Raw genomic sequence first — 14,680 nt, 5'->3', positions numbered from 1 at the left:
TACGCGAAATTTCACTCCATAGTATGCTGCAACATTGCTGTCTGGGAATTAGCCACTGAAATTGACAGAATATTCGTAAAACAAAAGGCACTGTTACGATTAATTTTTAACCTTGATTACAGAATGTCGTGTAGAGGAATATTTCAAAAGAATAAAATATTAACTGTGGCAAGCATTTTTATTTTAAAACTAATGACTAATTTATTAGACTCGATAGACAAACACATGCTGGGGGAATTGGTATGTATATAAAATGTAACATTAAATTTGAAATTCTTATCAGAGAATTTCAGAATTTATTGAACAGATGTGGATCTTAGTTGAAGTAAATGAGGAAAAATTTTCAAAAGGACTTGTCTACAGACCGCCTCCCTCAAATATAGATTCTTTATTTCATAGCTTCGAGGACGTTATGGCCAACATGTTCACTGAGTTCGATAAAATAATATGTTTAGGAGATTTCAATATCAATATTCTCGATATAAACTGTAATCGTTCTTCACAACTATTATCATTGTGTGAAACTTTTCGCTTGAAACAAATCATTGACAACCCAACTAGAATAACAAAAAACTCAATATCATTGATAGACATGATATTTGTTAGTAACAATATTACAATCTCTGAATCAGGGGTAAATGATTGGGGAATATCAGATCATCTACAGACGTTTGGAATAATAAAAAGCGACTCCTTCTCTGCACCCGTCAATTTTTTTTTATTCAGAGACTTGAAAAATATAAACCGAGAACATTAACATAAAGATTTGGAAGCAATTCCATGGCAATCAATCTTCGAAATCGATAACATTTATGATATAGTGCAGTTTTTCACAGAACAAATCTTACTTCTATTCGAACTACATGCACCTATTAGAAAAGTACGACAGAGAAAAAATTATAAATACTCTCCCTGGATAACTGATAATATAAAATATATGCAACAACTAAGAGATAAGGCATTAAAAAAATTCAAATGCACTAAACACACCCATCACTGGGACTACTACAAACAATTGAGGAATTATATTACTTGCGCAATAAAATCTGAAAAAAAAGCATTTTTGAAATTTAAATTTAAAAATTGTTCGTCAAAGGAAAAATGGAATGAACTTAAGAAACTTAACATCTGCAAAAATAAAAATAGGGAAATACCAAAGCATCTCAGCGACGTTAACCAACTGAATAATCATTTTACGAATATTTCGAAAAACATGTTGAAACCCAATGAAAATTTAATTGATTTCTATTCTGAAAACTTAAATAATGGCATCAATGGCTACTTCTCTTTTGAATATATTAGCGGAACAACGGTTTCGAATGTGATTTACAATATCAGCTCTAAAGCTTTTGGTACTGATCGTGTCAATATGACATTTTTACACTTTTGCTGCCCTACTATAATTCCATATATAACACATATAATAAATGAATGTATTTTTAAGTCTTATTTTCCCTCTGCCTAGAAAATGGCCAACATAGTTGCCTTACCGAAGGTGAACCAACCAAAAGACTTCAATCACCTCAGATCAATCAGTATTTTTCCTACTCTGTCCAAAGTTCTAGAAAAAGTTATGGAAATACAAATACGAATCTTTGTTGAACAGTCTAAAATTCTACCTCAAAAGCAATCGGCGTTCAGACCTGGTTACAGTTGTGTGAGTGCACTTGCAAATATAACGGATGACATTATCAAAGGTATTGATGAAAATAAAGCAACTGTACTCATCCTACTTGATTTTTCGAAAGCATTTGATTTGATAAACCACAGAATTCTCCTATCTAAACTTCACTACTTAAAGTTTCGCCAAAATGCTTGCAAACTTTTTACTCCATATTTATCAAAAAGACTTCAACGTGTTTCTCTGAATGATAAAATTTGTAATTTTGCTCATGTATCATGCGGTGTTCCTCAGGGTAGTATTTTGGGTCCACTTCTGTTCACCTTATTTACTGCAACATTTCATGAGGCTTTGCAGCACTGTAACTACCACATGTACGCTGATGACACACAGATATATAAAACCTTTGAACCAGATAATGTCATGCAAACTAACAGAGAAATAAATATTGACTTACAATCTTCAAAAGACATATGTGATAAACATCTACTCAAAATAAATCCTCAAAAGTCATGTGCTATTTTGTTCTGCAATGACAATGTCAGGAATGATATGTCTCATAATATTATACTGAGGATGGGAAATGACACAATACCTTTTAGTGAGAGTGCAAAGAACTTGGATTCGATACTAGATCAAAAATTGAGATTCAAAGAACATGTTAATATTATGGTGAAAAGAAGTTACATTAGCTTGAAGATGATTTACCCACATAGACACTATTTAAGCCAAGATGTAAAAAAAGGCTGTGTTATTCATTAGTGCTTTCCCAATATAACTATTGTGATATTGTACATAGGCCGTGTTTAGATGGCATGGATAGTCAGCGTATCCAGAAAATCCAGAACTGCTGTTTGAGACTTATTTTTGGCATAAAAAGCAGGCAGAGGATTTCCCATAAAATTAAAGAAATTGAATGGCTCAATATGTCCAACAGGCGTAAATTACATATTCTTTGCTACTTCTACAAACTTTTGAAATACAAACAACCCAACTATCTCCATGATGAAGTCATATATAGAAAAGACATACATGATAGAAATACTCGACAAACTTTTTTTATCACCATTCCTCGATATAGAAAGGAAATTTTCAAACGTAGTTTTTCATATAATATTGCTAGTTACATGAATACGTATAAGATATATATGTATGTATGTATGTATATATTACACTATTTGTAATTACTTTTTATATGTATCCGATCAAGATTTTATTTGACGTATCCCATCTATGTAATGTAGCACAAAGGATAAATAAATTCTATCTATCATCAGCACTAAACACACAATGAATTACACCGAAGTTAAAGTTTTGTGCACTGAAAGCAACTTACAACAAAAACGGTTGTTTAAAGAATTGTTCTTTATCAAAAGGAATACCAATAACATGAATAAAAAGTCTGAGCTCAACAACCTCAGCAATATTTATAATTACATCTCAAAATTGGAACTAATTCCTCCAGGTTCCCCAAACAACAGATAGTGTATGAATTGGGTGCAGTGCTGAGTCTGTCAAAAAACCATCTACTTCATTTGTGAGTGTTTGGCAGCTCTGTATCCAGAATCAGATACTTTTGGTTTTGTTTGTGTCAGCCATGGTGTTGGTGTGCCTTTTGGTAATCCTGTTTTCTTGTTTTACTGTCAAATCATCAAACTTCAAATGTCTTCTCATAATGTCAATTATCAAATTTAAAATATTTCCTCTTTCCTCTCTCTCTTTGGTTGCTAGCACGCCACCGAGTAAGTGCCAAACATGGCCAGTGAAATAATTTTAAAATTTTTAAATGTTTAAATAAAATAAGTTTTTTGTACTTTTTGTCTGAAACTCTGAATTGAATGTGTGACACTTTTCTACATGATGAAAAATATTATCTTTGTTTTTCTCATATATATATATATATATATATATATATATATATATATATATATATATATATATATATATATATATGCTCAGGGTTGCCCCTTTTCTCTCATGCAGACCTACGGCTTTGTAGGTACGCATGGCAGATACCCAACGGAAAAACAACAACCCACTCAGTTAATGCCGCGCAGAGAGTTGAAGTAAAACCATCAGGCACCTGTGCAACGTCTTCGACTTGTAAGATTCGTCGCAAGTTATTTCCCACTATGAAAAGCAGAAATTAATTTCGTTAGGTCGATCCGACCATACGATATACCTGTTTCGTAGTGATTGCCCCATCATCAGTACCGGGCATGGTATCTTCAGAACGGTGTGAACCGTCTGAGTATCACGACCAAATGAAAATAATTCCAGCTAGTCATAGAATCTCTCCGCAGTTGATTCACTGCGCCACCTGCAGACAGAGCCAGGGCCCCCGACGTTACTTATTTTTTCAGAAATAAAATGTATCGAACAACGTTATGTTAATACATAGTATGAGTGTATGCATACCTAATAACTTTAAAGCGTCTGGTAAAAAATTATCGCCGCCGAAATGAGTCTGGCAGTATTGATTATTAACTTTCAATAGGTAATATTTTCTAAAACATACGTAAAAATCTAAGTACTAAGTACTATTTTCACCTTCCTTCAGCACCTGGTACCTGTGAACTGGCCGGCGGCCCAGACTAGCAAGTATGCATACACTCATACTATGTACTAACACTTACATTTTATTTCTGAGAAAAAAGTAATGTCTGGGGATCCTGAGATCTTGGACTATAATATGAAATATATTGAATTGTCACATTATGAAATGTCATTGAGGTAATTATGTTGCAACCACGAGTTGCACGAGTTCTGAAATGAACTTCAAATGTCACCTATCTTCTCAAAAATACCTAGGATTGTTACATTATCTAGCTACTTCGGAATCAGCCTGTTGTTGAAAAGAGGAATCTCATCTTGCTGAAACGTAATAGCAGTTGAAAACTCATTTTTCAGTTATCCAAACCGGTTGACAGGCAGATGTGGTCCTTCACAGGAGCCCACTTGATCACCTGATATCACATCTCTAGATGATTTTAGGGGATACTCAAGGATATAATATAAATCTGCCAATTTCTCAAAAACCACTAATCAGATTTTCAAATATAAAAAAATATTGGATAGGGGATTGATATATCTATTAAACGAGGTATCTGAAAACCTTTCACTGGTGAGTAGTGGTGCATCACTGTCTTGTTTCCCATCAAAAAGTGCTATAAATGATACCTTTTTACAAAAATTGTGTATGTCCTTGATATCTTGTCCCGTTCAAAAGTCAAAAGGGAGGGGCACTATTCACGTGTCTCCACGTACATCCACGGAAAGTCCATTTGAGATCAACAAACACGATTTTTAAACCCGTTTTAGTGTTTACCCGAAATTAGGGTACCAGCGCATCCGCCAGATATTGTAAAATATTTGATTCTAGACGGAATTACCCACTTTGACTAACCTACCTAAAAGGTAGCACACTTTTGAAAGGTTTCTGCAAAAAGGAAAATATTTGGTCGTATAATTTATAGAACAAATAATTGAATAAACTAAGTTGCAGTAGATCTGGAACATATTAGTTGGCTCGTCCCAATTTCTATAATAGTTAATCTTGAGAATCACATTTCAAAAGGATAAAAAACCAACAACTTATTTTTTTTAAGTATTTCCATTGTAGATATTATAAAGAGTTTTAAATGCTACAAATCCAACCTAGTAGCTCCCTGAAGATGACTACACAGATTGGAAAAAGGTTCAAAAGGATTGTTCAAGTCTGAAGCACTCCAAAACAAAAGTATGACATATTCCCAAACCTTTTTGAGTGGTTTGGATTCACAATGGCTAGAAAATATCACCATAGTTCCACTACTTTTTTCTACGATCTTTTGTCAAAAGTCTGTAATCGGGTGAAACGGTGTCTTTTTTCTGCAAATCTTCGAGGCTTTTTTGTTCGTCTGGATTGTATTCTAGTCTTGAAACATAGAAAACACACTCAATGTCCGATTAAAAACTAAAAAATGACGTAAATACATGTCATCAATATGAGTTTCATTCCGAAACATCAAAAGCACTACTAGCCTGAAAAAGGCTTATGAATGCCACCTTATTAATGAAACTTGAAATTATTATTCATGTCATTTTTGACCAGATTCATACATGTAATTCATCTTTTGGAAGGACAAAACTACAGAACAGAATCGTGAACCATTTTCACTAAATATCGAATCATTGTGTTGCGCAACTCCTTCATATTATTAAAAAAATACTTGTTCTTGAAACAGTCATGAACTTTGAATTGTCAACTTTGAATATTCAACATGAAAATTCGTTTTTTACTCGTTCAAAACGTTATAGTTCCAAATTTCTATTTTTTTTTTTCATATCTAAATATACCTTGAGTTGGAGTCTTCAAGCTGATTGGTGTTACGCAAACGATTCATATTAAAATCACAGAGATCACTTCACTTCTGCAGATACGTAGTGATGAGATAACGAATGAGATCTCTATTCTAAAATATCGAATATCTATTCTGAAACATCGAATATATCAGTTTATCTGAGTAGTTCACTTCTGCTTTGCTCTGGTCAATTGATCTGAGAGGCAGGTACAAGTCAATCGGGAAGAAAAATGGATGAAATATATTGAAATTCACTGTTCGCTCATTGCAGACTCTATCTAGTACACACTGTTAGGATGGCTGTTCTGATTATTGGAATCCTGGGTAGAATGACGCCTTTGCTACTTTTGAACCTCAAGATCTCACCTCACGGTGTAGAAAGTGGTCAGTGGTTATTGATACCGGCACCCCCTTAGTAAAGTAAGTGGCGCCTTCGGCCTGATGACTTCGGCAATTGCGAAACTAGCCAAACGTCACAACCATGCCCTAAAGAGATGGGATGGAATCAAAGGATGCAATCTTGTCAGGATCAGCCTGTGCGACCCTGGGAAGCTGGCGCCAAAGAATATCTGGCGATGACCACGAAAAATGTACCCTCAATAGTAGGATTTCTGACTGGCAACTGTTAACTAGGAAAACACCTCCATAATATGGACACACCTCTATGCAGGATGTGCGAAAAGGAAGATGAGACTGTCAGGCATGTCCTATGCGAGTGCCCGGAGTTATCGTCAATAAGAGACTGTGTGTTCGGTGAGTCTTGGCCTACACCTGTCGTTATAAAGGAGATATCTCCCAGTGACCTGTCCACCTTCCTGGAAATGACAGGATGGACGATGACCTAGGAGAACAACTCCTCGGGAGGATGTACAATGGGTCAGATGTGGCCTAAGTGCTGTGGGCACTCACCCTCCCTACTCTACAGATACCCCCTTCGTTTGAATTGGTCTTCTGAAAAAGGGTCCACTGACCCACCCAACCTTTTTGGTAAAATCAGAATCCAAGAGGCCGGACAGTTGCAAAAGACTGTCATTCTTTCTCATCACATCTACTGAGAGTACAAGATTCTTGAAGCCAATGACTACTTATCTAACTATACGATAAAGGGTACTCACAGGTAAATATAAAATGTGTGTGATTGATGAGTTGTTCATTTTGTGGTAGATCATGATCACTTTTGTCTAATTACCACTAGTTGATTTTATTTATATGACCGGTTTCAGGTTTCACTCTATTATCAAGTTTTATATTTCATTTTGATGAAATGAATAATAATAATCCTCATGGAATTCTGCCCTCTCTACTTCCGAATCTCAGATCACGCCGGCTTGCCACACTACGGCAGAAATATTAGCCAGACACCTGTAGAAGGCTGTCATTCTTGGCTTACTGCTCCTGCTTAAGGCACATGATTCTTGGACTCAATTAAAACTTTCCCCACGGTGTGGGGAGTGGTCATTGGTTGATAATGCTGGTGCGCCCTCCCGAATGTATTGGGGATTTGGGGATGAAGCCTAACCATTACATCCTTAGGAAAAAAAATATTCATAATGATCTTATATTGTTATGAAAGGGAAAGGAATATTATTAATGAACAATGTTAGCCGCGTAAAATGTTTCCAGTGTGGAGTGGTATCATTTAGTCAGGGAAGCTATAGATTACGCTGTAGACGACCCCTCCCGATATAGAAGGCCCCGACACTCTGTCGAATGAGGCCCCTATGTCCTCCGTTAACAGATGAATAATATCTTCATCTATCTCACCCCAGCCAGGTAGGGGTATAACGCGAAGGGCGGTATGGATGTCTAAGGACTTTCATGCCACCATCAAACATCAGCTGTGACCCATTTGTCTTTCTGACAAACTTCAGTTAAAAGGGGAAGGAGGCCAGGCTTCAACCTGAATAAAATCAAGATGGATTACATCAGTGTGTAGTAGTTATGACATTCAATTCATTCATACAATACATTACAGTTCTTTGATATGATACTCTACGAATTGGAACTATGTGCAAAGTTCCGAAGGTGTGGAGAAGAGCAACCTCAAAATTTTGTCTGTGGTAATCAAGTAGATTGATTGCGTTGTAGAATATGTTTTTTAAACTTGGTTTTGGTAATTATTTCATATCATTTGAGGACACAAATAGCTGATAATATTAAAAAAACCGTCTCAGTGCACTGAAACTCTATTTATTGAATCTAACAGCTTCCAAAATCAAACTCTTTCACACTTTCCACACCAGAATACTTCACCCTTGTTGTTTCTTTGGCTTATCTAATGTTATTTCATCTTTATATTAATGATAATACTACATATATTTTAAGAGAATCCGAATCACTATTCTTCATAAACAAAGCCATCTATTTTTCACCGGTGTATGAGTTCATTGACTCTGGTCAAATTGGGATGCTCTTCTCAGATATAATTAAATTGTCATTATGTTATAATAGTCTTTCATTCATTACCTCCTTGAAATTTGAAAGTAAAATAATCGTTTATTGAGTATCTTTCCTGGTGAAACTGTTGGAAATGTGAGTGGAAATTATACCTATGTTGTGAAAAGGAAATGATTAATATTTTCAATGGAATTGACATAAGCGATATGTTTATTTCCACTGATACATTACAAATGATTTGGATTAGGTTTTCATTCCCTGATTCTTAAATCAGGGAATGCTTAAAACTCTTTGGGTGTTTTTATTTGTAATTCAAGATGGGTGAGCATTTGATAAATCAAATACTTCTTGGGTGCATTTTCCTAGAGGCAATATTCATTTCAAATATTCATTTAAAGGTGTTTCGAATATATATATATATACATATATATATATATATATATATATATATATATATATATATATATATATATATATATATATATATATATATGAATATGAAAGTTATTGAGTGTCTTGATATAGAAACAGAAGTTAATATCGGACATAGCACTCATGAAAGTGGCAAACCATAGACACGTGTTTCGGGCTTTTGGCCCATCATCAGTATGGTGCAGCCAAGTGTAAGGATGGGCAACACTTGGTTACCAAAAGATAGAAATACAAACGCACGGAGCCATCAACAGGAGCCAACCGCACATTTGTGGTTTCAGTTGATAGATCTCGTGTTCACAAGAAAACTATCAAAATAACTTTCATATTTGTTTAATTTCCTGGACCCGGATGTCACGCAGGTAGCTATAGCTGCCTCCGTGGTGATTTTGATAGTTTTCTTGTGAACACGAGATCTATCAACTGAAACCACAAATGTACGGTTGGCTCCTGTTGGTGGCTCCGTGCGTTTGTATTTCTATATTTTGGTAACCAAGTGTTGCCCATCCTTACACTTGGCTGCACCATACTGATGATGGGCCAAAAGCCCGAAACACGTGTCTATGGTTTGCCACTTTCATGAGTGCTATGTCCGATATTAACTTCTGTTTCTATATCAAGACACTCAATAACTTTCATATTTGTATAATTTCCTGGACCTGGATGTCACGCAGGTAGCTATAGCTGCCTCCGTGGTGATTTTGATAGTTTTCTTGTGAACACGAGATCTATCAACTGAAACCACAAATGTGCGGTTGGCTCCTGTTGGTGGCTCCGTGCGTTTGTATTTCTATCTTTTGGTAACCAAGTGTTGCCCATCCTTACACTTGGCTGCACCATACTGATGATGGGCCAAAAGCCCGAAACACGTGTCTATGGTTTGCCACTTTCATATATATATATATATATATATATATATATATATATATATATATATATATATATATATATATATATATATATATGTTGAAATTATTCTTCGGGTTTATTCCGTGTGGTGTATTGTCATCCCCGATGGGAATGAATTTCGCAACGTTTCGACAAAATCACAATTGTCATCATCTGGCGATTATTGTTAAGTGTTCGGAAGTCCTCTGACCCTACTCGGATGACTTCTTACTGTGCAGGTATAATGTTGTCGTTCCATAAATACCGTTCTTGATTACCTAAGTTTGGTACCTGTATGTTTTGGTACCTGAGTTCTTCTTCTTCTCGATATGACCTCATCTCCCCGTAAAGGTTTTGAAATGTTAATCGAAGGTTTTCACGGACAGGAATATGTTGAAATTATTCTTCGGGTTTATTCCGTGTGGTGTATTGTCATCCCCGATGGGAATGAATTTCGCAACGTTTCGACAAAATCACAATTGTCATCATCTGGCGATTATTGTTAAGTGTTCGGAAGTCCTCTGACCCTACTCGGATGACTTCTTACTGTGCAGGTATAATGTTGTCGTTCCATAAATACCGTACATACAGGTACCAAACTTAGGTAATCAAGAACGGTATTTAGGGAACGACAACATTATACCTGCACAGTAAGAAGTCATCCGAGTAGGGTCAGAGGACTTCCGAACACTTAACAATAATCGCCAGATGATGAAAATTGTGATTTTGTCGAAACGTTGCGAAATTCATTCCCATCGGGGATGACAATACACCACACGGAATAAACCCGAAGAATAATTTCAACATATTCCTGTCCGTGAAAACCTTCGATTAACATTTCAAAACCTTTACGGGGAGATGAGGTCATATCGAGAAGAAGAAGAACTCAGGTACCAAAACATACAGGTACCAAACTTAGGTAATCAAGAACGGTATTTATGGAACGACAACATTATACCTGCACAGTAAGAAGTCATCCGAGTAGGGTCAGAGGACTTCCGAACACTTAACAATAATCGCCAGATGATGACAATTGTGATTTTGTCGAAACGTTGCGAAATTCATTCCCATCGGGGATGACAATACACCACACGGAATAAACCCGAAGAATAATTTCAACATATTCCTGTCCGTGAAAAGCTTCGATCAACATTTCAAAACCTTTACGGGGAGATGAGGTCATATCGAGAAGAAGAAGAACTCAGGTACCAAAACATACAGGTACCAAACTTAGGTAATCAAGAACGGTATTTATGGAACGACAACATTATACCTGCACAGTAAGAAGTCATCCGAGTAGGGTCAGAGGACTTCCGAACACTTAACAATAATCGCCAGATGATGACAATTGTGATTTTGTCGAAACGTTGCGAAATTCATTCCCATCGGGGATGACAATACACCACACGGAATAAACCCGAAGAATAATTTCAACATATTCCTGTCCGTGAAAACCTTCGATGAACATATATATATATATATATATATATATATATATATATATATATATATATATATATATATATATATATATATATATATCAAGATGGGTGAGCATTTGATAAATCAAATACTTCTTGGGTGCATTTTCCTAGAGTCAATATTGAGCAAAATTCAAATATTCATTTAAACGTGTTTCGAAAAATAAGATTTTTTGCCGTAAAAGTACTAATGTCGATATAGTATTTTTGTTTTCGATTCAAGTTGTCTAAAATACCCCTTCCAGATGTGTTATCATATATTAAGCTAACATTCTTTTAAAAAATAATGTGCTGTTGGTTTTTTAATTTCAGAACGGTTTCAATTCATTGAAGGTTCACATATTTTTATTATTTGTTTTTTTTGGCAATTTCGACTTTCTGGAAATTCAACAAACTATCTGCGTAATTTCTTGTTTCAGTTGTTGAATGGTTAGGGGACAGTTTTCGTAAGCTTTGTTTTTCACATAGCTCCACAAAAACTAATCCAGCGGCGTCAAGTCGCATGATCTTGGTGGCCAATTTGAGATAATCCTCCCTTCAAACCGTGTACGCGATAAATTCAATGTTTCTTGTGCTATATGGCATGTCGCACCATCTTGTTGAAATTAATCGCATAAAGAAAAGATCCATCACCATTCGGTAATCCTCTCCTTTTACTGTAACAGCTTACTTAACAATGATCTCAACTCTCTCGCGAAGATATTTAATCAATATTGAAAGATCAGCAGCTACAAAGGGATGTCTGTCTGAATTGAAAATTCTGATTGGCAATGAGTACGTTCCTATAGAACACAGCACAAACAATCTGGGACTCAACACTCTCAGATATTTCTCACAGGTGTCTTCGATCCTAAAAAGGGCCTATAATGGCCATATATTGATATACTCAAATAAAAATATTCTGAATAACCGATTAAGAACAACTTTATGTCAGTCTCTCGTGTTATCTCATGCAATCTATGCCGATGTGGTTTTAGGTCCTTCCTTTTTGAAACCTGATAAAACTAGATTACAGAACACCTGTGTTCGTCTCATATGCGGCCTATATAGGAGTTACCATGTAACAAATACTATGAAATATCTGAGTTGGATGAACATGACTAAAAGGAGAGCACTAACCAACAGAAGTCCTCCTTATTTATACCATGAAATGAGTTTCAGAACGGTAGTGCATAATCTAAATATCCGATACCACAAGCCACAGAACAACTCTCTTCGAACGTTTATTTACTTATTATGTAACTTGGCTAATGAATGAGATTTCACCTTGTTATGACTTACTTACCTTTGACTTTATTCAAGAAACACGTTGAAAATAAAATTAAAAATCATCGGCACTAGAACTGGATTGAAGAATCTTTTTTTGAAAAAATTGATTCAAATAACGTGCATCTACTTGAAATGTATGTTTTATGGATGACCAAGTCTCTTTTGTCGACTAGATTTGAACTCCGTCTTTTGACTGACATTATTTTCTATATATTTTGTATTGTCATATTATTTTTGAAAAAAATCTGTTTTTCCGTTAACCAGCTGTCGCACCCCTACGAATGACAACACTCAGAAGTCGAAAGTTGTGACAGCTAAGGACTAACGAAGTCTAATGATAGCAAGTGAAAATCGATCGTTCAGCCTAGGGCTTGAACCACCGACTCACACATTGGTCGATTGAGAGAGTGAACAAAACACCGACGTCGAGTTGCCCGGCTACCGACCTACCTATTGTGTATTGATATACTTTGTATTTCAGTCAATCAAAACGAATATTATTATTATGTATCTTTCTTAGAAATCGTTGAAACAAATTTTTGAAATTCTTATCAGTTATATTTATCTTTCCGACTTTGGAACGTGTCAACTACGCTGTCCTTCCTAAACAATAATGAAAAAAGAATCGTCACCTCAATTTGGTACTTGTACAAAATACTAAATAACCCTATTACCTGTCGTATTGAAATTACTCGTGTCCTTGGCAGAAATTTGAGCCATAACACCTTCGAAACTACTTTAAATCGTACAAACTATTGTCTGACAACTTCATTATTGGTTGCTAAAAAAATGAAAAGTATTTTTCCTAAGAAGTTCTTACTAATGTTTGTATAATACTTCCTCACTTACTTCCTGAGAACGTTTTTCCGAATGGATTTAATCTCCAGCAATTCAAATCCAATGTGAATCGCTACTTTCGCACAGGCACCGCTCTCAGAGCGCCTTAAGGAATTTCTTGTAGTGCCTGTGTTTCGTGTTGGCTTGACTGGGTACTCATATTTTTATCTACTTGTACTCTATTTATCAAAATGTATAAATTCTGTATTTATGATTTTGTAGAAGGGCACATTTTAAATGAAGATGTATTCTCATAGAAAAAAATAATAAACTTTGTAATATCATCTTTTTTCCTTGTAGGTGCCTCAGATTACCGCAGAGTTCATTATTTTCGCTGTTAACTTTCAGTTATGGCAGTTGTTCATATTTAATTTATAGGTACATAATTTATTCGACACTGAAACCTCTTCAAACAAATAATGTGGTGAATTATTATCTGAGATTAATCTCTGCCATATATTTATTTTTGTTTATATAACATCAAAACTACCAAGGTCATTGAATACTTTCTTTCAGGTTTCAATGCAGAAATTCTTGTGTCGAGCACTGAGAATGTTGGTGAGTAAGATTATCGTGAAAATAATGGGTCTTTCAGAATTCGTCTAACATTTTCGGTTGTGGGTTTCAGCTTAGCTAATATTCTTTCCTGGGTTTCATTCACTACGTTCGTCTGACAAATGAAAAAAAAGTTTAATATGAGTTACTGGAAAGATTTTCTGAATTATTTACAGAAAATAACAGAATTCATTTTGGTTTGCTGAATTATTTCTTCTGAAACGGATTCACAAAATTTCTCTTTGCCAAGTTAACCGAAGATTTGTTTGTTCGCGGACGAACTTTCCAGTTTAATTTTTCTCAAATAGATAAATAAACAAATTAGTTTGAATCGGGCATCAAGTGATGATCTTTCAAATTCAACCAAATCAACTGAGTACTTCTACTTGTAAATACAAAAAGTATAGGAAAACGCATAACTTGTATTGAGTTCATTGGTTATCGAATAACTAACAGTTAATAACTAAGTTATTCCAAATAAAATATTAGAAAACTGATAAACAGGACCGTTGTTTGAGTGATATAATTGATAGAATGATCGATTAAAGTATTTGATCAATAATATATTAATCATAATGATAATAATAATGATATTTAATACAAATAATATAGGATACATCAAAGTTTCATTAGAAAATACGAAAATAAAAGGTAGTTAATTGAGAGAGATAGGTTTTGGCTTTCTTCTTCTCCATCTTCATACAATGAAATGTGGGAATCTTCCAAAAGAGGAAAACCTTGATTTCAAAATAGAGCAGAGAGCCAAAACTTTCCTTCCCAAAAATTTATCTCTACTGAAATTATATCTCTTTCAATTTGGTTAATAGTCCAGTCATTATAGTAAGTTCACCTCGGAA

The 14,680-nt window shown here is 35.1% G+C and overlaps 1 protein-coding gene across 4 annotated transcripts in view; it reads left to right on the top strand.

Moving 5' to 3' along the window:
• LOC111504252 (uncharacterized) overlaps positions 1-14,680 on the top strand; it is a 650,330-nt gene that overhangs the window by 91,763 nt on the left and 543,887 nt on the right. For 2 of the 4 annotated variants that reach the window (XM_074177945.1, XM_074177946.1), the window contains exon 2: positions 13,785-13,826. The exons of the other annotated variants lie outside the window; for them this stretch is intronic. In XM_074177945.1, coding sequence (XP_074034046.1) covers positions 13,785-13,826 — 42 coding nt within the window. The remainder of the gene's footprint in view (positions 1-13,784; positions 13,827-14,680) is intronic. 4 annotated transcript variants of the gene reach the window in all.

This window comes from Leptinotarsa decemlineata, unplaced genomic scaffold, assembly GCF_025532065.1.
Source record: "Leptinotarsa decemlineata unplaced genomic scaffold, Ldec_3_MD MMD2_tig00003335_RagTag_RagTag, whole genome shotgun sequence".
Classification (NCBI taxonomy): Eukaryota; Metazoa; Arthropoda; class Insecta; order Coleoptera; family Chrysomelidae; genus Leptinotarsa; species Leptinotarsa decemlineata.
Note: the sequence above shows the minus strand (reverse complement) of the source record. Positions and strands in the feature narration are given on the sequence as shown.